Source organism: Physeter macrocephalus, chromosome 4, assembly GCF_002837175.3.
Source record: "Physeter macrocephalus isolate SW-GA chromosome 4, ASM283717v5, whole genome shotgun sequence".
Lineage (NCBI taxonomy): Eukaryota > Metazoa > Chordata > Mammalia > Artiodactyla > Physeteridae > Physeter > Physeter macrocephalus.
The window spans coordinates 104010719-104034544 of record NC_041217.1 but is presented as its reverse complement, the minus strand read 5'-3'; the positions used below and the strand labels follow the sequence as shown (position 1 = coordinate 104034544).

The window sequence follows — 23826 nt, the reverse complement described above, 5'->3', positions numbered from 1 at the left end:
CCCTTATCTAGTAACCCAGGGATCAGGAGACCATTGGTTGGGAATGATCCATTTTGTCCATTTTCCTAATTTTACATATAAAGTATGTGAATAAACTAACCTGCTAAGTATAAACAACATAAATCAAATGAAACACAACTTCAAGTGGACCATTTCCACCAGTGATAAAAATAAGAAATGTTTCACACTACAGACATTATAATTTTCTTTAAGTCTTTTTTTATTTAGAGATTTTTCTGGTAAGGAGATATACCATAGGAAAGCAATTTCACTGGCAGTGAGGTATGTATATACTCTACCAAAATACTCCTTATTTTAACTGCTTTTAACTTTATTTACATACGAAGAAAAGTATCAATGCATATCCTTGTTTCAACTATAGTATTAGCCATACTACATGAAATAAAATGAAATGGTGCTTGCATACAAAAACTGTTGTTTGTAAAGGAATCTAATTTCAGATTAAAAGAATTAATTTGCTTTTGGAAAGAGTTTAAAAGGAGAATCACAATTTATCATGACCAAGACATCTGCACCATATTTTCCATTCCTCACAGCACATTTATTTCAGTAATTCCATTATGTCGGTTCTTAGCATGAGCATAGTGTTACACAATTTTCGTACATATAATCACATCCAAAAGAAGTTCTAAAATTTAAATTGTAAACATTCTCATCATATGTAGAAATATTTCAATTGGTGTATTAAGTTTTGCTAACTGATCAAATTTGGAGGAGAATATAAATGAGAAAGCCTATTCTAGACTGTGTAGTGAGCATTGTTTATTAATTACATTTCTACATTGTTAAATAAAGTAAGAGGCAAACCTGTCCTGTAAGCATGTCAAATTTTAGGTAAAACATTAAAAAGAAACAAATCTGTTAACAAAAGGATGTCTTGCAATAAAGAACATTAGATTTTTAAAATCTATTATGATACAAAAATGTAAAGGGTAAATAGCATCTTTGTTGACAAAGTAGGAGGTAGCATGGATGCACCACTTTATTGTCTGAGAAATGCAACTGGAGTAAAGAATATTTCCTTACCATGAATAATTTCCAGGACTATGTACATATTTCTTTTAGAAATACTTGTTTAAACAAATCTCCCTCCACTTTTTAGTATAAAAAAAACCGTTCCATGTGATTTTAAAAAAAACACTTACACATCTAGATAGAATAGTACTCTGCCCTATTCGAGTGAACAGTCTCAAACTATGAAGTACATGATATTTAATGCCCTAAGTTGAGTAAATTTAGTTAGCGGTTCCTGGTATTATACAAAACACTATATATATACAAACAAAATATAATATCTTAATTTTCAATGCAAGTCTTGTGGGGAATAAACAGAACCTTGATTCTGGTAACACTGCAGAAAACATAATTTTCCAATAAGTCTGTCTTTAAGTATCCATGTGCAACAGTTTATTAATGACTGCTTACGTGTACTGATCTATCATTGAGTGAACACAGTTAACTGACAAAACGTAGTAAACCTCAGAAACACATCTCCCATCCTATACAAAATATAGAGACTACTTACTGTTTGAAGCACTCAATTTGCTCTGATGTCACTGTCATTCACTTTTCCCCATTTTCCTGCTTTAGTATTTATAAACGGATAATTTAATGTGGCTTTAAAAAAAAAGACAAAGAATTTCAAATTTACATCCAATTCAAATTTGCTATTTAAAAGGTTTTCTTGTTCTATGAAGCTGCTTCTGCCATTAGTAGAGAAAATGAAGTTTCTGTAATGGAGGCAGGCTTTTTGAGTAGTGACGTGACTTCCACCATGCCAGCTCCAGTCCGTGGAAGATTAGCGTTTACAATGTGTCGTTGTAAGTGCTTAATCCAGTCTTCCTGAACAGACAATGGTCCACGAAAGACTAGGCCACAAAACCTAGAGAAGAAGTTGATAACAGTTCTCTTAACATGACCAATTCCCTTTATTTAAAACCAATTCCCATAAAATCCATAAACACAGGAGCAAACTTTATTCTATATTGGAGATAGTATTTGACAATAGTTTCTAAACACCTATAAAGTCAAAATGATTTAATACAATATCAAAACTGCCAATTCATAATAACTCCACTAATATTTGTAGAGATGGGAACATTACTATTAGGTTAAAATTAATTAAAAGGTCTTAACATCTACACATCTTAATATATTTTAAACAACTCTTAATTCCAAAATGCACTATTCTTTTCAAAAGACCACTCCCCAATTCAGAATTCCTTAAACTGCATGAAGATGAGTATGGAAAGTGTGAATGAGTTTGTATAGCTACACTTAGAAGTATGAATGGAGAGAAAATATATTCCCAATAAGCAGGAACTCAAGACAATTAAAAGAATATCGAATTAAACCAAACAAAGCACACAAATAAAACACAACAAAAACAAAAGACACCTTTACAAATCACAGTATCTTAGCTAATGTAAAAGCCTTGATTCATTAGTTGTTGAAGTATAGCATATTAATGAGCCATATAAGATTTTCAGGCTGTCTCCAAAAGTTTATTTGTGACTGAATTTTGAGAATGCACCTTCTGCCACAAACTAAAAATCCCAAATAAAATAGCTAATATGTCTCAAAGCAAAATCTGAAGAAACTGAGCAGATTTGGCAATACAGGCATATACCTGCATCGAAGAATGTAAACCTCGTCAGCACCATGAGGTAATGTTAGCATTTTCTTCTTGCTTCCGGATCTTGACCTTGATTTCTTTTGCTTACAATCTAAAGCTAAAAAAGGGAAGAAAAAGACTTAACATTTCTCATATATTCCAAGTATATATACATACTATACTTCTAGGGAGGTCGGACCATCTAAATCAAGTTAGAAAAAGTCTGTATTCATTTGTATTCCCTAAAGCATGCACTAACTTGCAGCTGGTTCTCTAACAGCAGTAATAGTATCAGCATACACTCTTCCTGTACTCCTTTTTCAAATAATGCTTTACCATATCAAACTAGAACTGAGAAAATGTAACTAAAATAACTTGAAATGACTAAATTGGTCAATTATTATAGCAATGTAATCTTTTCTCTTATGATCATATATATACATTAACATCTGGTTAAATCTTATTTCCAGGAAAACTATAACCTTTTATGTGAGATCATTAAGTTTGCATTTGATTACTTCTCCATTAATCAGATCTCACATGCTTTGAAAACAGTAAAAAGTTCAATGAAGAATCAATTTTATATACTAATTCACTTTGAATTTTACAATAATAAATAGCTCTTAAAATTATATGCTAGCCCTACATCTGAAAGGGCAAACAATGCTCAACTTTCATTTTTAAACTCAATCTGTAGTGCATACACAAGCACATGTTTTATTTTACTAGAAAACAAATACAGATCCAGATTACCTCACAGAAGTTCATAAATGGATCAGAAGTTAAATGCTATTTGTTACGTTTTTTTCCTTTTATATTTTCTCCTATAGCTTATTTTAAAAATGTGATTAAAAAGGAGAAAAAAAGACTTTTATGTTAAAGTGGATTAAAATTCTAGCGCTAACTGTTCTTGAAATTTTTCTGTTACTTGACTTTTCCTTCAATCATTTATTACAAAAAAAATCTAATTTAATAAAGAAAAAAGGTATTTTTTATAGGTAGGAATAGACAGGACATAACATTTTATTCTTTAAATAAAACTACGCCATTCCTTTAGACAAAGGGATGATAGTATTCCAGGGTGCTGCTGGTCAATTAGCAGGAAGAGATGGTAAGAATTTATCTCTAGGGATCCAAGGGGGAGGGAAACAAATGTAACAGAAGAGTTGTCCAAATGGCTTTTCTTCTGTTAACCAGTCACATGAAATCCCCTGGAAAAATTCTAGGTAAGAGAGAATAGGAACTAGCTATTCAACGATTGTGTGAAATGAATTGTTCGAAGTCTGGGTTCCAAAAGAATAGATGCTACTATTATAAAACCAATAAACATAGTTTCTTACAGTAGTCAAGTGGCAATGCTAATAGAAATGTCATATAGAAAATTAAAAACCATGAGAAGCCTAAATCTCATTCAAGCCACTGTTTTTTGCTTCCTGTCACCTGCTTCTTTAAAAGTAAAAGCTAGGTCTTACAGTCTTTCTCTGTTTATCCTCAGAAGAAGAATCTAATAAGTAAAGAACTATATAGGAAGTCAAGTTAAGTATTAAAGAATGGCTACTTCAAAGTTAAACAACCAAAATCTGGAACAGAAAAATCTTACAAGGTTCTCATTAGTTAGCTCATTCAAGAGTCTGGCACATAGTAGGAACTCAACAAATACTTCTGGAGTGAAAAATAAAGAAAAACCCAGCAATTTAACCTTTGACATTTAGACAGCATATGAACAGAAATCTGTTCTACTGCTATGTAATATACACTATAGTTCCTGTAGAACACTTCTGTATCATTTGTTTAAATGAATATGTATGTTGCTAGCAGTCACACTTAAATTCTTCACTGGCCAGTCTAGCTTCTAAGTAGAAACTAGGTTCTTCATAACCAGTAGGAAGAATGAGGTAACGCATACTCTGTAGTCAGCACTTTCTTTTTCCTAGTTGCTTTGGTGAGCAATTTGAATTTAGGTGAATTTTAAAGAAATTCATACACTAGAAGTAAAGAGTTTAAGGAACTCAAAGGGCTAAGTGCTACTAGATGTCAGCTACTCTTTCCCTATCTATAAGGTAAACTACACATAATCCCTGTCTCTGTTACGTGGAACAGAGCAAGAATTTGGTATATCATGACATTACAGATAGAATCTTACTTTGATGAGCTTGCTGGTTGTCAAAATTGCCACACTGTATCCAAATTTCCTTTTAAAATGTAAATAAATTACTGCAGGATACAAATAAAATACATCTTAGCAATCCTTTAAATATTTGTTCACAGAATGCTAATGTTAGGTGTGTAAAGCAAATTGAGGGAGAAGGACAGAGGGTGATGGGGAAGTACGCAAAAGAATGTTTTATCAGTTACAAAGCATTTAAGTTACATTTAGATGCTGTGATACTTTAAAAAATGGAACTGGAAATGTTTACTCAGAGGTATAGAAATGTTTTTGACTTTAATAGAGGGAAAAATTTTTTTTCTGACTTTTGATGCTATATGAACTCTAGACACTCTGAAGTTTATGGCTGTTTTTATGAATGATCAGATCTGAATTTTAAATGAGAATACCATAGTTTTTGTAGTAATTAGTATTTGAAGGTATTATGACTTTGGAAAGTAGGACAACTCTGTCAGCATATGATTGAGAATCTTCAGTATCCAGAGTTCCACATAAGTTTAGGGAATCACATGAACTGGGAATCCTTGGAAACTTGTCCACAAAGTTAAGATATTAAAAACCAGGGACCTCTAGTAATTACACATAAGTATCTCCGTGTCTTAATATCTCCATCATCACTTTAAAATTTCTTACCCCCTGAGATGTCATTTATTTTAGGAAGTAAAATATGAATACATTTGACAGGAATAATTTTTTCTAATATCAACATCCAACCATCACCCCTACAATACTGCCCAAAATTTTAGAAAAATCTGTAAAAAAAAAAAAAAAAAAGAATATTTAACATATTATTAATATGCACACAAAGGGGACATCTATATGGTAATCTCTACATGAAAAAGATGATTTACACAAAATGTTCCACTAAATGAAAAGGATGATGTACAAACATGTCTATTATACAAATGTTCTCATTTAACAGATTTTATTGTCTCTAGAGGGAAAAGCAGTTTTATTCTGGACTGTACCAGGAATTGTTAGAACATTAAAAACAACATCACTAACACAGTCAGTTTTAGTATAATGCGGCTCATCAATATTTCTGACAAATAGCCTAAGGTTTATTGAAGTTGTTTATATGAATAATCTGTCAAATAGATAACTTTATACAAAGCCTTTCTTTACAATATAATTTTATTTGCACTTACTTGGTACTGTCAAAAATCAAAACACACACACACCGTTTTTCTGTTCCAAAGTATTTTAAATCTAACAGTTTCTATACTTGAAATTTATAAAAAAATACTAGATTAGTTTTAGAAATCCTTAATTTTCTTGTCCTTGAGTATAAATACTTCTTTAGAAATGAATAAACCCAGTTACTCAAATCTTCCTATTTAGGATGGCAGGAAATGTTTAAAGTGATCAATTTTAACCAGAAGACTATAAAAAAAAAACCTTTGCAGTTATCCGATTTATAAAAGATCTACATTGCTACTGGTAGTAATATTTTACTTGTAAGAAGAATGAATTGAGCTGAGCTGTAAGGTCATATAAAAATTTTTTCAGAATACACCTTTCAGTAAAACAGCTGTTTTGATCAAATAGGAATGAGACAGAAATACAGCAGACTTATGAGCCCTCAAAAAGAACATCATACTGCTATGCTACAAAATACAGCAGCAACAACAAAAAAACAATTGTGCCTAAAGAACTAAACTAGATCAGGAAAAAGCAAATCAATAAATAATACGACAGATACAAATTCAAATCTGTTTTCTGAGACATTAGTTTTATACATAGAAGAAAAGTAATTTACTTTGGGCTCTAACGTAAGTCCTTTTGCCACTTCCACCTTTCTGCCCATTATATACAATAACTGCTTCAATGAATTTCATTTTCTTTTTAATTCACTACACAAATGACCTCAAAGAATGGAGATTTATTTCTTAAAAACATCTGAAGCCTCTATGGTAAAAAACTAACATCATAACTAAATTAACATTCACCACCAAAATATTGTTATTTGCAATCACCCTTCCCTGCCCGTTTAGTCAAAAGCCCTATTTCATCTGTTTTGTTCCTAACTGGTTGTTGGCATATTTAGGGTAAAGTCAAACTTAATATAATGGCCAGATTATACACATCCAAAATAAGAGGTATGCTATAGCCCTACTAGTGGGAAGAAAATTTCTTCTCCATCTAGTTGGCCTGCATAAGGTGGGCATGCAATTGTAGCTATGAACTCATTCAGGAAAACAGTAGCGATAAAAATGACATAAACAGATAAGCCAACATTCCTACCACCATTAACAAGCTGGTGATGGAGACGGTGGTCCCAGTGGCGAGGTAGGAAGAGGATGCATATGTCCCAAGGGGTGCAGAAGTATGAGATGGATAAACAAACTCAATTCTAGTTGCTGCCATTATCCTTCAAGGTTCATAAGCCGCAAGCATATAAAAGACTGTGCCAATGGTATTTTCTTTCCCTCAGCCCCAACTAAGGGAGTGATGAGAAACATGTTAGCTTGTATAAAATAGGGATGTGGGTTTGGGGAAGTCATTTGTTGAGAAGCTAAATTCTTTGTTCTTCAGTGTATACTTTCCTCTTTGCAAAAAGCGCCTGCAAGACAGACTTCATGAGTGTTCGATCTGTGCGGTCTTATAGTGTCCCATACTTGGTCTAATGCTCTGCTGCTGCAGTCTTGATATTCCTAATAATTTTTGAACATGAGGCGCTGTATTTTCATTTTGCACTGGATCCTGCAAATTATGTAGCCAGTTCTGGGTCCTGAGAAACAACTACCCTAAATGAGAAAGGCTGCCCTCAGTTCCACCTCTTAATCTCTTGGACCATAAAAAAAAATACCTATTAAGAGAAAAATTGTTAAATCCCACTCTCTATATAGCCCATTAAAAATGGAAAGGACATCCCTACTCCCAACACCAGCTCTTCATTCCTACCTACACTGCCATAATCAAACCAGTCATTTTTCCCAAGATGGACACATAAAGCAGTTTAAGTAGTTTATTGTTATGAAAGCAATGTTCCCCTTCCAGTCAGAATTAAACATATAGATACACAATTAGCAACCTCAGAAGCATATTTTCACTATCATTTTCCCTTGATATTTTCACTCTAAAATTGGATTTTTTTTTTTTGGTACCCTAAGTTACTATCATTATTTTTGGAGTTTCCATTCTCAGTAACTATAAACAGTAACTAACCAAGAATCACAGGGCAATTATGGCAAAGTTAATTAGGTACAGCATGATTTAACATTCTACCTGGAAGAGGATGAAGTGAAAAATATTTGAAAAGCAGATTTCCTTTGCTGTAAGTATTAAGTTGATGGCTTAATATTAGTCTAGAGGAGTCAGGTAGCTTGAGTTTGCCCTACAAAGTAGGAGGTCGTATTAAGGGTAGCAACAGCTTTATATGCTTGGTTCAAAGAAAGTTATCTACTTGGGACAAGAAAAAGTACATATTGATACATTCAATGTCTAGAAGCCTCTGCTATTTCAAAGTAGAGGGAATGATTAGTAAAATGATACTTTGAGCATTATCAATGTGAAGGGAAAAGCTAAACATAAATATGAAACTTTATCACACATTTTTATAAAAAGAAATTGGAGGCAGACTAGGTTTTTTGGGTTGCAAAAAGCTAAAAGCTAACAATCCCCCAGGTACAAGCTGTTTATTGTTCAATTAAGAGTTAACAGGTACCTGTGGTAACAGGTAAGAAAAAAAAAAACTTAAAATTTCTCCTTAAGGTAGGTTGGATTTGCATGCTGTTTACTAAACACAATAGGCATTTAATATCAACCACTTTTATAAGACGAAGACATACCTAAAATTGGAATAAACATTAAAATACATAATCACATTTGTTAAGAATCACCTGAATGTAATCACACTCCCTGCCCTCCAAAGGTGTCAGTATTTCTAAATTACCACTTCATATTTAGTAGAAGTAACTAAATGATTGTTCCCATACAAAATTAGTTAAGTAAGGAAATGACCTTACCTAAAAATTTGTTAAATTATCTTTAATATAATCAATCAACTTAAATTAGATAGAGTTCATAATAATCATAACAGTAAATCTAAATATCACAAATCTATAATCCCAATAGATCTGATTTGGCTTTTTATAATTCTGAAGTATTTTTTTACATTCCAGCCAAAATCTGAACTATTAACAAACACGGTATTGACTAGGTAATTTCTGGTTTAGCTAACTTCCAGCTAAGGCCACAATTAAATATATACTTTAAACATTGGACAGCAAGAATTAACCTTATTCCTCAAACTTCGGACACAACAAAAAACCAGTAAATCCTACTTTTCCACTTCTTACTTAAGTGAGGGACCACCAGTCTCCAGCAAGCCATCCTCTTGCCTTAACCACCAAAAGAGAAAATCTGTGTATTATTTTATTATTTCCATAAAGTCACTTGAAGTAGATTTGCCTACAGTTTAGGTCTGGCCAGGAACATACTTTTTTTATTGTAAAATCTACTAAATTTTAATCCAGGTTATAAACAGCATTCAAGAGATTCATGTCAGAACATAAATCATAACAAACACAACACTACAACTAAGGATGTAACCATATTAGACAAGTTAAAAAAATTCAAACATAAGTATCCAGATTAAGTCAATTGTTAAAAAAACAAAACTTGGAAATTGGTAAGTAACAGAACCAATAGGAACGCTAGGGGACTAGTTAAGACTTTTATGAAAAACAAAATATTGGTCAAAAAAGATTATCAAATAGAATTCCTAAGTTGTATAACCGATGACCAGCAAAAGCAGGCATCATAAAATGTAAATATTTTATGCTACTATAGTACAAAACTCATAGGCTCCATTCTCCCAAAAACAAACTTACTGATTGAGTAAGTGTGATTGTTTGCTTTGTTAACAGTAGATACCTAGATGATGTTGTGTTGCTAGATAAATGACAGCCAGAGAAGTAATGAAGCCCACTGTTCTCTCACCAAACACCCTGGTAGCAGACTCATTAACTCTACTGGTATAACCATCTTCCCAATAACAAGGTTTAAAACTTTGACCCATCTCCATCTCTTTCCTCTTATTCTTCTACCTCTAACTAATCTGCCAAGTTCTGCTTACTTAACTTCCATAATATTATCCAGACATTTCTATCCCTCCTTTACATTCCTATTGCCACTGTCCTGGTTCAGGACTCCTAAAATGACCTCATCTACAATTTCTCCACTTACCCACCAACTCCTTTAACTTTTATTTAAAAAACAGTTTTAAAAGCTTCACACAAATTCTTAAAAAAAAAAAAAATCTTTACTGGCTCCTCCCTACAAAATTAATTCCAGCATCATGGGTTAGCATTCTAGCATTCTATGTCCTTTACCTTCCAACTCTATTCCCTTATCTTCTACTTCCTAGTGTTTTCAATAAACTTTCCACACAGTCCCAAGTTGCTCCTTCCCATGCATTCTCCTTCCCCACCCATGATCCCCATTTCCATTTCAATTAACTATCTTTCAAGGTCCAAATCAGATTCTACTTCCAAAAACCTTGCTGGGCCCTGCTCTAGCTGAAAATAACTTCCTCTTCATCCAAACTTCCACAGGATTTCATGCACACTTATAATTTGGCACTTAAAATTTGTTTTGTATCAGTTATGCATATATGCGCTTCTACCATATTGTAAGTTCCAATTTACCTCTGTAATACTTAGCATAATACATAAACAACCAAGAAGGTGAAAAAAATGCTTGTTGAATTAGTGAATGAATCAGCCAATCGCTTTTCAGTATTGTGGGCAAATAGCCCAATTTTTGCTGGCATAATACAACAATTAGCATCCGTAAGCGTGACTCTAAATACTCAAATAATTAAATTATATTCAGTCTACTGTTTCGCAAGGCAAAAACAAGAATAACATTTTAGAAACACTACCATAAAAATGGTTAGGATGAAATCAACTTTGACACTAGTCTTCCATTACCCAGAAAATTTACTCAACTTGAACCATTCACTACCTTGCTAATCCTGAATAATCACACATTACTGGGCAGATAAATACATACAAATATACACTCTTAATGAAGAATAGTACCACATCAGTAAAAAACAAAAACAAACAAACAAACAAAAAGAATAGTACCACAGGATAAGTTATAGCCAAGAAACTACAGAAACCCATCTTTCAGTGTTATGAGAAATAGCTTTTTCAAATACAAATCTGAACACATCATTTCCTTATTTTAAAAAATTCTTCGATGACTTCTTAAATTTTTTAGCAAGGACTCAAAGCATCAACTCCATCTTTCCGGCGTTATCATCTTCCCAAACACCTACAACTGATTCTCCCAACACCTTTTGAACTCCAAATTCCATCCCTTTATCCCACACTATGTTGTTCTCTCTACCTGGAATGTCCTACTTCATCTCTTCTGTTTAAAACTACTCAACCTTCACGTTCAGGGTCTAGCTGAAACCTTACAAAGCTTTCTGCAACAGTACATTTGTCCTTGTCCCAACAGATCACCATCATTAAGTTTATGCAGCTGGAGTGCAGGGTCTTTATAGCCTCAGAGCCTAGCACAGTCCTGGTACAACAATAAACAGCTAAAACTTTTGTTGAATGAATGGAAATTTTATTTGACTACTGTTTTTATTTTTCCCTTCCACTTTAAACATTGTAAGAAACATATCAGCATGAGCTATCTTTTCTTTCTTTTTGAGGCTCTACTTAACAAGGAGACAAACAGTAAAAAACAGCAGGAAAAAACAAACCCAACTTAATTCCCAGCTACCCTTGAAAGGAGGCCTAGACTAAACAAACAACTTGAACTCCTAGAGCACATACAGTAAATATACTATTAATGTGTATAGTATCTTGCATAGTTCTCTAACTTTGATAGTTTTGTATGTATTGCCAATAATGCTTTCCTAAGTTCTTTAATACAGGGTCATATCTCATTATCTATCCCTCATACAGCCTAGTCTGGAGAAATTATCCAGGTATTTGGTTTAATTAGAAACTGGTTTGCTCCTTTAGAGTTTAATCATAATAAGACTGAAATTTTCTTATACTCTTTCAGGTTGAATGAATCACTATAAAAGGATGTGGTTTCTTGAAGATGCAATATTATAATATTTTAAAAGATACCACAGAAGATACTCATGAAAGGACAAGTAATACACCTTGAAAAGCTTTTACAATACTATTTTTTTCTTTCCCTCACAGCAGAAAGAATTCCTACAGCACTTCCTACAATAAAAGAATTATTTTTCTAGTGGCTTTTATATACCCACTCAGCACCTGGCACTGTGTTTATATGTTCATTAGCACTTGTTGTTGCAGGCCCCTATGGCCAATTATACCATTAAAGCTGAAAACAGGCAAAAGATCCCATTAAGTAACACACAATCTACTATTCTGCTTAGCAGTGGATGGTATGAAAAATAAAACAATGACTTCACTAAAAAAGAATGTAGATATATTGCATTAGTGTTACTGACTGAAAGGATCTAGTATCAATTTCTTTAAGTTATTTTTTTCTCATTGGAAAAGTCATTCTTTAATTATAATGACGAGTCTGTTGTTGTAGGACAGCAACCATCATGCTTTACTTCCAAAATATTATCATGGAAGTATTCTGAAGATAATTAAATGAAGCCCCCCCCACATATTTGCATATACAAAAATATTTTCCTGCATTAATTTTAAGTAGCTAGAAATTTCCAATTTACTTTAAATACCAAAGGTGAGCAGTTGATTAAAAAATATGATCTATAGTTAAACATTTGAATACAATGAGTAAATAAAGTTCACTTGCTGCCACAGAGGGAGTGTTATGATTTCTAAACTATTACTATTGTTGATTCTAGTCAGTATCAGTTTCTAAAAGAGACACTTAAGGGGAGTGTTTTCAAACTGTGGGTAGTGACTTCTTAGTGGGTAGTAAATCAATTTACTGGGTCATGACCACTATTATTTTTAATGAAAAATAATAAAATAGAAAATATCAGAGTGCATCATACTCAATTCAGGTGAGTAAATGAGTGAACAAGTGAGTGTGTGTATGTATGAATGTGAGTTTGTATACAATGTCAAGATGTAAAATGGAATTCCAGTAAAAACGTTGAATACCACTGTTATCTTTTTTTCTTTTTAGGAGAAAACAGATTGCTATGTTACCACAGAAAAGCACTGTGCAAACATGCATTCAACTTACTGATATATTTCCTTTCACAGCATTCTCTCTACTTGGACTTCAATTATTTCCCTTTCTTTACCTGTTAAAAATTCACTGTTACTATGACCGCAAAATATTTTTTGTTGTTCCTGATTGCAGATTAAGTTGATAGAATACACTTTGCCTTTTTTTTTAACATCTTTATTGTAGTATAACTGTTTTACAATGGTGTGTTAGTTTCTGCTTTACAACAAAGTGGATCAGTTATACATATACATATTATCCATTCATCTGTTGATGGACAGTTGCTTCCATGTCCTTTCCTGGCTATCGTAAATAGAGCTGCAATGAACATTTTGGTACATGACTCTTTTTGAATTATGGTTTTCTCAGGGTATATGCCCAGTAGTGGGATTGCGGGGTTGTATGGTAGTTCTCACTTTGCCTTGAATAACTGTAAATATTTAAAAATTTTAATAACCAGGGTGACCCTATAATTTATTGTGCAATCCAGGACACTCGTGAGAGTGAAAGAGGCACTATATTCCGTCACTCTATTAACTTAGTAAATATACTGTGTTCTTAATACTGCCAGTATGAAAAAGATATCATTTAATTAAAATATTATTAAACACAAAAAAGCCAGCAGTTAAAATAAAAAGTCCAAAGCATTTAATATAAATTGTATGAAATTTCTAATTTTTAATGAAAATTAATAATGTTCTTATTAGACTGTATAAAGAATCAACCAGGAAAAAGAAATCTGTGTGGGCATGTAAAACAATCTAAAGAGAACAAAACCTGAAAAAGAAGTCTTCCAATAGTGCAGTCTACATTAACTGGAATAAATTCTTGAATAAGAAGTATGTCTTGAATTTGCAATGTAGGCTATAAAGTAAACCCTTTGGAACTAGTCTCTTTAGATAAAAATCCACTAAAGAAAAAACCTCAGTAAAACAGCTTCATAAATGATTATCCACAACTGAAGGCACATGGAAATTATTAAACAATTCATTTGAACCTTCCCAAAGGATGATAAACTAGGTCAGCGTTGGGCAAAATTTAAATCTGTGAAGTTTATTCTTTCTTGACAATTGAACTCTGTTCCAAGTAAGGCTACCTCTTCCATGTCTTTAATTCCAAAACTTTCCTACTTTCTTCATTATTTCCTTTTAGTTAAGTTAGGATTTATATCTGTGACCATATAAATTAGTTTGATGTTACACAGTTGTGGCATTTTAAGCATCTTCTAATTCTTAAAAAAAAGAAAGATTTCTTAGGGCTCCAGAATCCCAGTTCTGTGTTCTTTATACTTCATTTTTATTTGGCATCTCCTCTTTCTTAGTTTTCCACCAGACGAAGGCCCCATGGATGATAAACTTCAAGGGATATGTAACGCCTACATATATAAAACTTTTTATCTGTGGATGATAAGTGCATGTTTCTGGGATGGGGCCCATAGTTTTCAAAGTCTCAAAGATTGAGAACCATCACATTAGAAGTATTTGAGTCATCAGTAAATAAATATTAGAGAAACAGAGGGGTATCCTTTTCCTTCTGTTCAGGCTGGCTGGAATATTTCTCTTTCTCAAAAAGCCACCAGTTCCCAGAGACGAGGCCAGAGCTGGTGGTTTCTAAGAAGGCTTGGGAGTTTATTCTATCACAGGTAACCAAGCAGGCCTTTACCACTTCATCTAGGGATATCTAAGCTTTTTCTTCCGAAGTAGGCTACATAATTAACAATTCACATGAATCAAGTCTGCTTGAACTAGGAGCACAGAGGCTTTAGTTCTACTTATTTTCCCTTTATATTGTCTCAGGTTTGTGATATACTTAGATTAAGGTAAGTTTTTAAAAAAATTATTTTGTATTTTAGTCATCAAAACAGCATCTACATATTCTTGAAAACTAATGCCTTTTACTCATATGAATTGATGAATCCCTTATAATAACCCAGTGGAAACCTCCTGGATAACAGGTTGGGACCATTGCTTTATACCAGTGAAACTGATATGGAAGAAGAGAACAGGCATCTGGAGTTTATAAATATAATACAGAATTCTACACTTGGAAAACAAAAAACAATAAAGCTGATAAAAACTTCTTACTGTCATGAATAATCAGCAAAAATATCCTTTATGTAGCTCTACTGGTCAAGAAGATTTTGAAAACAAGGGGAAAAGTTTCAGAATTTCCAAGGGAGCATGTGATTTTTATGTTTCTTAAAAGTGAGTAGGGGCTGTGGAAAATACCACCCTAGACTTTCTTCAGCTTTTCATTTCCCTTCTTTTTGCCCTAAGACTGCCTAACACACACTTCATATTTCCTAACACTTCTGATATTTTGGTTAGTATTTAATAACATTTTAAACATAGCATCTCCTTTTCTGATGCCCATAAAAATGTATCCCCATTCATCTTATATTACTTTTTCCCCAACTAATGAAACTTTTTAGATGATAAAGAGTTCATGAGAATGCACCCCTGGTCAATGGAGGGTCATTATCTGTTAGTTATAAGCAATTAATACTATCTTTTGAAGGATTTTCATATGAGATAAAGGCATTTTTTTTAATGGACTACAAAATCTGGACTGGAGAGATCTACCTTATTGAATATTTATGTAATGTGCCCAAATGGTCAGAATGGAACATTTTCTAAAGTCCTCTGAAATCTAATACAGCCCTAACCATTTCTTGGGTCCCTGCCCTTTCTTTTTTTTTTCTTTCTTTTTTTGTTTTTTTTGGCCGCGCCATACAGCTCGTGGGATCTCAGTTCCCCGACCAGGGATTGAACCTGGGCAAAAGGAGTGAAAGCCTGGAATCCTACCCACCAGGCCACCAGGGAACTCTCCCCTCCTTGCTCTTTCAAATTAGACTCTGCACCACAATGATCCTCACCTTGAACCCAACTTCATCTTAGGATTTTCAATTGCTTTCATCCTGTATGTGGTAGGTAATAGTGACTAAAAACAAAGATCTAGGGGTAAGACAGCCCTGATTTGAATTTCAAGTTTGCTACTATTAACTACGTAAGTTTGGACAACTTGCTTAAGTTCTCTAAAGCTCTAGTTTCCTATAAAATGCAAAAAATTATAGTACTTACAACTGAAACAGTGGTTGTGAAGATTAAGTGTTATGCATGTCAGCTGCATAGCATAGTGCCTGACGTGTAGAAGTGTTCAATACAAGTTAGTGGTTATGATAACAATAATGATGATTTCCGGTTTCTACAGTCTCTTATTTTCACTGCCTCCCTGCCTCTAATGTCTGCAATTACCTTCCAAGATTGAAGAAGGCAGGAGTAACTGAAATGTCACAGTAGGAGGACTAATCCAGTAAAGTAAAACTCACTCTATTCCCCTCCTTTTAATATAAATGGTCAGCAGTCATCCCTGGTTATTGATATATAAAGTCAAAGGATACAGCAAAGAAGCAGAAGAAAGAAAGACACTAGTGTGAATACAAGTGTTTCTTTGGTGGCAAGAACATATTGGATGTAAGCCATAGGAAGACATGAGGAAGAACAAAAAAGCTGGGTAAACAACAACTAGAAGAAAGCAGAAGGAAGTGATCTAAAAGAGCAAGAGAAATAAAAAGACTGGAAGGAGAATTTTAGGCAAAAGAATTTTATGTAGATCTATTTAGAAAAGAGAGAATATTTTAAGATGTGAGACATGGGACTTGCTAAAGCAGGGTAGCTTGAAAGGCTACAAACGAAAAGAGCAAGGCATTTTGTAGGGTTTAAGAAGCAGTATTACATATGAGTAAGCTAATAAAATTTTCACAAGCTAGCAGTATGAAGAGGTATCTGCAAGGTTGGGCTAACCAACCAAAAATAACACAGAAATGTGCATGTTAACATTTATATGCACAGCTATATTTATTAATCCTAAATATAGTTTAGGGGCATTAAAAGAAAAATCTATTCAGTTGTCAACACGGGCCATTATTAAGGCCTGCCCCTTCAAAAAGTTGATCTATAGACTAATGAAGACTCATTAGTTTGCTTAGTTTTCTAATTTAGTTACATATTTGAAATTTCACTATAATTTCTTTGCCTAACAAAGCATTTCCCTAAGCTAGAACTGCAATCTTTTTTACCAAAGAGAGGTGTCTTACTAGAATCTACTAACAAAAATAAATTTAAAAATCAAAAATGGTATAATTTAAAAATCAATAAGAATAATGTAGACTCAAAAGTTCCACACCTCTATTAAGGTTACCTTTTTCCTCAAATCAAGCCATAAGAGCTAAATGAAAAAGAATAACTTGCTTAAAATTATATCCAACAGTTTACAAGTTGCTGAAATTTAATGTTTATTCAGACTCAACTGCTGCTTACAAAAGAAAGCTATAAATATCATCTGAACTAGCACCAGTCTGGTGAGAAAAAAAGTGTATTGTATCAAACAGACTTGCTGTGTTATCTGTTCAAACATACCTGTACCAGTCAAAAGTCCAGCACTCTTCTTTCGTGCATAAGCGCGTAAGTGGTTGGACAGGCTAACAGCACTTGTAAACGTCGTATTGCAATGCACACATGTTCTAAGCTTCACAGGCATACCTATCATTCAAAAGAAAACTATAATCCAGTTCTCACTTCAAAAAGTGAAATTTTCTTAGGTAAAAGCGTGAAAAAAAGTACCACAATAAAGATGGTTTTAAAAAACGTTCATTGAATTAGCTTAAGATAAGGAGGGGAAATTAAGTTACCTATTATTAGTTTGTAGTTAGTATTTAGAGCCAACCCATGCTCTTTGGAAAGGTAGAAGGAGGAGTGTCTTGAACCCCTGCGCTCCTCTGGATTTAATACCTATTATCACTTTCTTGCAGATTTCTGTGTTACGCAGATCATTTCCTAAACCTAAAATACAATCCTATGATTTGAATAGCACAGTTCTGTTGAGAAGTTTCAAAGTTTACAACATTACCAATAAAAAAAAATTAAAAAGTCTAGTTGACAAAGTGGTAATTAAAGTGTTTTACCCACAAAACCTTAAAAGGCTCAATACTAAATTAGGATTTCTGATGAAGGCTGGGAGAAAAGGTGGTAAAACACACCACTGAACAGCTGTTAGACACAACATTTTATTCAGGGCATTTTATGTTCATTATTCTGAATGCACAATCAATAACGAAAGTTAATGATCTGAAGTATTTTGCTAAAATGTTTGTGCTAAATAAATGATCAACAAGCTAACATCTTAGTCATCACAGTAAACATGCTGAAACAATAAGAAACTCCTAACTTCTCAGACAACCCTCACGCCCCCAACAAGTTTCAATTGGTTTCTTCAACATTATTGTGATAGCCACAAATATGCTTTCCCTCTCTGAAGTGTACTATATCTTGGCCAACATAGCTGACACATCTTCCTTACATTGTATCCCTCTGAAAAATGCTGAAAAGTTATCTTTGAAAGACTCTCTTCGTACAAAAGAAAGAGCCCTATTAACCAAAAACCCATACAAGATAAATTGTTTTTCAGATCACTTAAAATACAAGGCAGTCTTTCCTCAAATCAACACTGCATTACAAATATTTGGAATATCCCAGTGTCTGCCCAAAGTAAACAAACCAACATTACAGTAATTTTATTCATTATTAATCCACTGACCAGTTACTTTTACCTTAGATACATTCAACCCAGTGCTAAAATTATGAGATCATCTAAATTTATCTTCAACATTCTTAACCTCCAAAAGAAACCTATACAGACACAACATTTCTCTAGTCTAAAAGTATAAACCAGACTTAGCAATACCAAATAAAGTATGGCAACTTTTTATCTGCCACATCATTTGCCGATACATACAAAATATTCCTTTGAAAAGGAAAAACTATGGGTGCATAACCACTAAGCTAAACCATCTGTTTTGTTCTATTAGAACACTATAGTAAAATCTAAAACCCCAAACAAATGTTTTACACTCACAACAGTCCTCCAAAACCAAACTATCCCACAATACAACGAGGAATTGGAGAGGGAGAAGTTTCTTTGGGTTAATCACAACACACAACAGACACCAATCCATTCAGTTTAAAGAGTCTGTTTTGTTTTACCCAAGCAGTAGGAAAACCGACAACTAAAATCTTGAAAATAGTATCACTTTGGAGCACTGGCAAAAATATGACAGTCTTTTTAGTAACACTATGCTTCTAAACAACATCAACCTCCCATCCAAAGAACCATCCCCCGTCCGTGACAAATATTATTTTTACAGATCAGCTTTTTGTTTTGGCTTTTGTTCTCACCTTGCATTGTGACCAAGAGATGAGGCACAGAGAATTCAGTGCCGATGAACATCAACTGATGATTTATATAGAAATAACAGTATAACCAATCTCTGCTCTGCAAAAAAGGAGCTTAAATAAAAGGATTCTGAAAGAGTATTTTTGACAGATATTCCACTAAGGTAAACATTAACTGTGTTTAAATTATGTAAGATAGTCATAAATGTTCTCTTACCTGAGTGCATAGTGAAGTCCATTTTTTGTGGTTGATACATCAATGGACTATCTTCATTTAGTGGAAGAACACATTTCTGAACAAATCTCTTTCTTGCAGTTTGATTATGGATCTTTTGAGGAGAAATAGAAGAATTCTTTTCTTCTCCCATCCTTTTATTTTTAAGCAGTTCTATCAGTGTAAGAGACTGATTCTTTTTTCCACTAGGCAGTTCTGGCTTTGTTTCATCATATTCATTTAAGAAACTCAGCCCTTCTTCCTCTGATGCAGACACTGATAAAGCTTCAGTCTTTAGGCCATTACGGTATGCTTCAAGAGGTATAACATTTTGAGATAGAAAGTCATCACTTGATGCAAGTTTTTGAGCTACAAATGGTCTAGGAATAATACGACGACTGTTCAATGCCTTTAAGATTTTTTCATATTTTTCTTCATTTTGCATCATCTCATTCAGAACACAGATTGGAGATTTGTGAGCATCCCATTTGGTCTTTCCAAGTCTTTTCAGGTGGCCTCTAACATGATTTGATAATCCAATTTTAGTATCAAACCAACCACCACAGAGCTGACAAGTGTGTTCAGAAGTGGTTTCAGACTTCTCTATAGCTAAAAAAAATTTTTTTAAAGAGTAATATCAGAATTTTTAATAAATTGACCACCTTAAAACAGATTAACTCTGAAATATGAAATTATGTGATTCTAATAAAGGCCAAATTTGGGCAAAACCTTCAAATCCTTTGAATTCGAATATGGACATATTAGCCCAAATTATCTGCATGAAAACTTACCTTTTCTAACTCGCTTAACAGGTGTTCCTGTGCCAGTTCTTTTGAAATGTTGCATTTTGTCACTTGTGGCTATTTGTTCTGGTGATACAACATGACGGGCTTCATAGCTTAATCCTGCTCTGTGAAGATGTCCCCGGACATGATTTGACAACCCAACGCCTGTTTCAAATGTTGCTGGGCAGTAAGGACACGATTTCTTCTCAAGAGACAAATCAGTCCAGTGAAAAACAGAACTATGCTTTGACAATGAAGTTTCTGCATTTTCTAAATGCTGAGGATCATGTATCTCATGCAAAAAGTTATTAGTTCCAGCATCTTCATAATATTCAAAATAAAAGCCATCGTTTTGATCATAACTAAGTGTAGCATTTTCTCCAGGCTCCTGACCTTCCACCTTGCTTTTAAATAGAGGGAATAGGTTTACATGTTCTTGATTAATATCATTATAGGTTTCATCTTCTATAGTCTGTGTAGTGTAGTCACCTAGCTCAACATTGTCCCAGGAACTTTCATCTTCTGTTTCATAGCTATCTTTCTTTTCAGCAGAATTAAGTTTTTGCAGAACAACAACGGTCATTTTATGCAAGAAATCTGGATAGCTATCCAAGTCTTCTCCTCCAACAGAACTTTGCTTCTTAGATTCCTTAACTACTCTCTTTACAGCTACACGCCTGTGGTCTCTGAAGCTTTCTGGCCTTTTGGTATCAGAGTTATGAGGGTCTGAAATAAAACTATTGTTGTGAGAATTACTTGATGATGAAAACAGATGTAAAGAATTTAACGAACTAGCTTCCTCTTTTTTGAAATGCAGAGGATATGATTCACCTGATTTTTTGATCATCCTGTAGTTTTCATATTTATGTCTATATAAATAGTTGCTATTTGCCTTGGCATTAGATTTTTCTTTTGCTGCCTGATGGAAATACTTAGGTTTTTGGTCAATGCTGCTTTTAATCATAACAGTCTTGTGAGGAGAATTGTTTTGATTGCACACATTTACACCTGACTGGGCAATGCTTTTCCGAGCTTTTTGTATTCTGTGTGGCCGCTTATGGAATTTTGAAAAATTACTCGATTGTGAGGATGATCCAAATGTTCGCTTTACATCTTGTTTTAAAGCAGAGTTCTTTGGAAATGTTGTTGACTGTTGTTTAGTTAATGGTTTAGGACTATCAGTATCTATAGGTTCTTCAATTATGTCGCTTTTTCTTTTATCAAGTCCAAGAGGATTGCCAAATGAATCAATGCATGATGATGAATGCAAGTACTCCATGTGTTTTTTTAAAATACTCCTGGCTGAAGTAGTAAAAGGACACATCTTACATATATAGGTAGCTGATTTTTTGGATGATCCTATAACGGGGTCCTTCATGAAAGTCTTTTTTTGTGTTTTTCTCTGGGCTACATCAGAACTGACAATAGGGCATTTTACCACTGCTCCATGGGCAATTCCTCGATGGCATTCCAATTCATTTTCTGTCACTGCCATGAAGTTACACTCTTCACAGCAGTAGTACCTTTTATCTTTTTCATGGGTTTTAGCATGTTGCACAAATGTTTTAGGGCAATTGGTACCAAACACACACTGAGGGCATTGTAATCGTGCACTTCTTCCTTCATCCTGAAGTTCTTTCAATTCACGAATTTCCTCCATCAATTTCTGTCTTCTTTCTTGGTGAATAATCATATGCTTTAGTAGCGAGTTCCGATCTCGAAATGTCCGTCCACATTCTCTACAAGCATATGGCCTTGGGACATTAAGATGTCGAAAGTGACTATTCCCATCTAAATGATACATCATATGCCTGTGGAGATGCTTTTTCTCCCTAAAATTCACATTGCACTTTGTACAGGGGTAGAATGATGGCTCTTCGGTGCTGAAAGTAGCAGGTGACTCGGAATCACTTTCTTCACATTTCTTTTTTAAGGTATTTGAAAGAAAAGTGCCAGTATGAACAGGTGAACTGTCTTCTCCGCACTTATCTGGGTTATAAATTAGATGTTGAAAAGTATCCACAGATTCCAAGTCTTCATCAGTTGATTCAGGTTTCACTTTTGATAATGCATATTTCTGTGAGTCTATTGCTTGCAGTTCTTCATTCTGTTCCATAAAGTCTACTTCTAGCATTTTTGATTTATTGGATACACAGTTAGAATCATTAAAGCAATCCTCAGTATAACGAGTTATCTTGCTTACATCCATTTTTCGCTTTCTCTTTTTTTCTAGACCTACTTTAGAGTGAACTGGAGCTTTATCCACTGTGTCTTCATTCGTCATAAGAAACTGAATGAACTCTTTTTGGGGATCCCAGTTTGTATCATTTTCTGACCTAAATTCACCTGTACCTGAGGAAATTCCTGTTAATGTACTGACACAATCATCTTTTACCAATAAATCTTCACTATCCTCACCCACCTCTACTTGATTTATTAAAGTGCTATCTGACTTTATACTACTCCCTACTGAATTCTGAATGTCACAACCAATTGAAGCAGAGGTAGGTAGTTTTTTAATGGAATGGGTTGGATTCTTAGCATGTGCTACATCTGATAACAAAAATAAAACTTGGTGTTGACTTGCTTTCTGTGGTGTAGAGAGCTGAAGATCAGCTGCCACCTTCAAAGTTGAACAAGATTCTGTCGTTGGCTGATCCACAGGCTGTCCAGTGGTTAATGAAACACTGCCTTTATTCATATTGGAAGTCTTAGTTAAGGAGGAGTGTGAAACTGGTCCATTAACAGCAGCTCCTTTAGGCAAGATAAAGTTTTCACTAGAAACAGTAGGAGCACCAGCATGTATAAATAGAGTAGACTGGCCTCCACTTAAGGCTTTTTCAGATTTGTCCTTTGACAGTTCTTCAGGCAGAGTGAATGTATTGTTTTTCTGAAATGATGTTTGACAATCTTTTGGTTTATGAACTCCACTCTCTTTGTCTGAGATAAAACTGCTGTCATCTAGGAGTTCTTCTTTAGCACCAGTAATATCGGTGTTTATCTTCAAGTCATCCATATTGTTGGCAAGCCCATTTAACACATTTAGTCTAGAAAATGGAAAAAAAAATTAGATTTGCATGAAAGAAAGAATATTATTAGAACGTATGGAGAGTTAAAAGTACACATTTTTAGTAGCTTAATTCCACTTTTTATACTAAGATCCCAATAATTTTTCAAGGATGAAGAAACACTTTAAAAAACTGAAAGATTTGTAAAGGGTTGCAGAGGTTAATTTTTCCTTTGTGCTAGGCAACAACCCCAAACTGCATATATACAAAATGTAGGGCAAAGTAACATAAACAAACACACACAGACACACACAATATAAATGAATATGCTACAGACTGAAAAAAATCTAAAATCTCATATACAGATTGCTAATAAGAAAATTATCTCACTTAAGTAGATCTATTAAGGGACATTCTACACTACAGAATAATGTAAATTGTTAAATACTGCAGAAAAGTAAAAGTTTTGTCACTTAAAAGTCCATTCCCAGAGGAAGGTAACAAAATACCAGTCAGTAGAGAAGTTTACTTGAATGTACAATGTGCTATCAACATCAATGGCTAATCTATGAAACAGTATTTTTTATTTAAAATAAGACTGCTTTGCTCTCAGTATTTCACATTCTCCTA

General features: G+C 33.8%; 1 protein-coding gene across 13 annotated transcripts in view; it reads right to left on the bottom strand.

Annotated features, from left to right (window-relative positions):
* Positions 1 to 540: 540 nt before the first annotated feature.
* The window catches only part of ZNF644 (zinc finger protein 644), a 115870-nt gene continuing 92584 nt past the window's right edge, over positions 541 to 23826 (bottom strand). For 7 of the 13 annotated variants that reach the window (XM_028489164.1, XM_024119637.3, XM_028489165.2 and 4 more), the window contains 5 exons: positions 20195 to 23235; positions 19407 to 20012; positions 17378 to 17500; positions 2651 to 2753; positions 541 to 1903 (listed from right to left, as the gene is read on the bottom strand). In XM_028489164.1, the coding sequence (XP_028344965.1) occupies positions 1711 to 1903; positions 2651 to 2753; positions 17378 to 17500; positions 19407 to 20012; positions 20195 to 23235 (4066 nt within the window). In that variant the 3' untranslated portion in view covers positions 541 to 1710. The remainder of the gene's footprint in view (positions 1904 to 2650; positions 2754 to 17377; positions 17501 to 19406; positions 20013 to 20194; positions 23236 to 23826) is intronic. The other 6 variants (XM_055084478.1, XM_007105412.4, XM_055084479.1 and 3 more) reach the window with 1 other exon arrangement.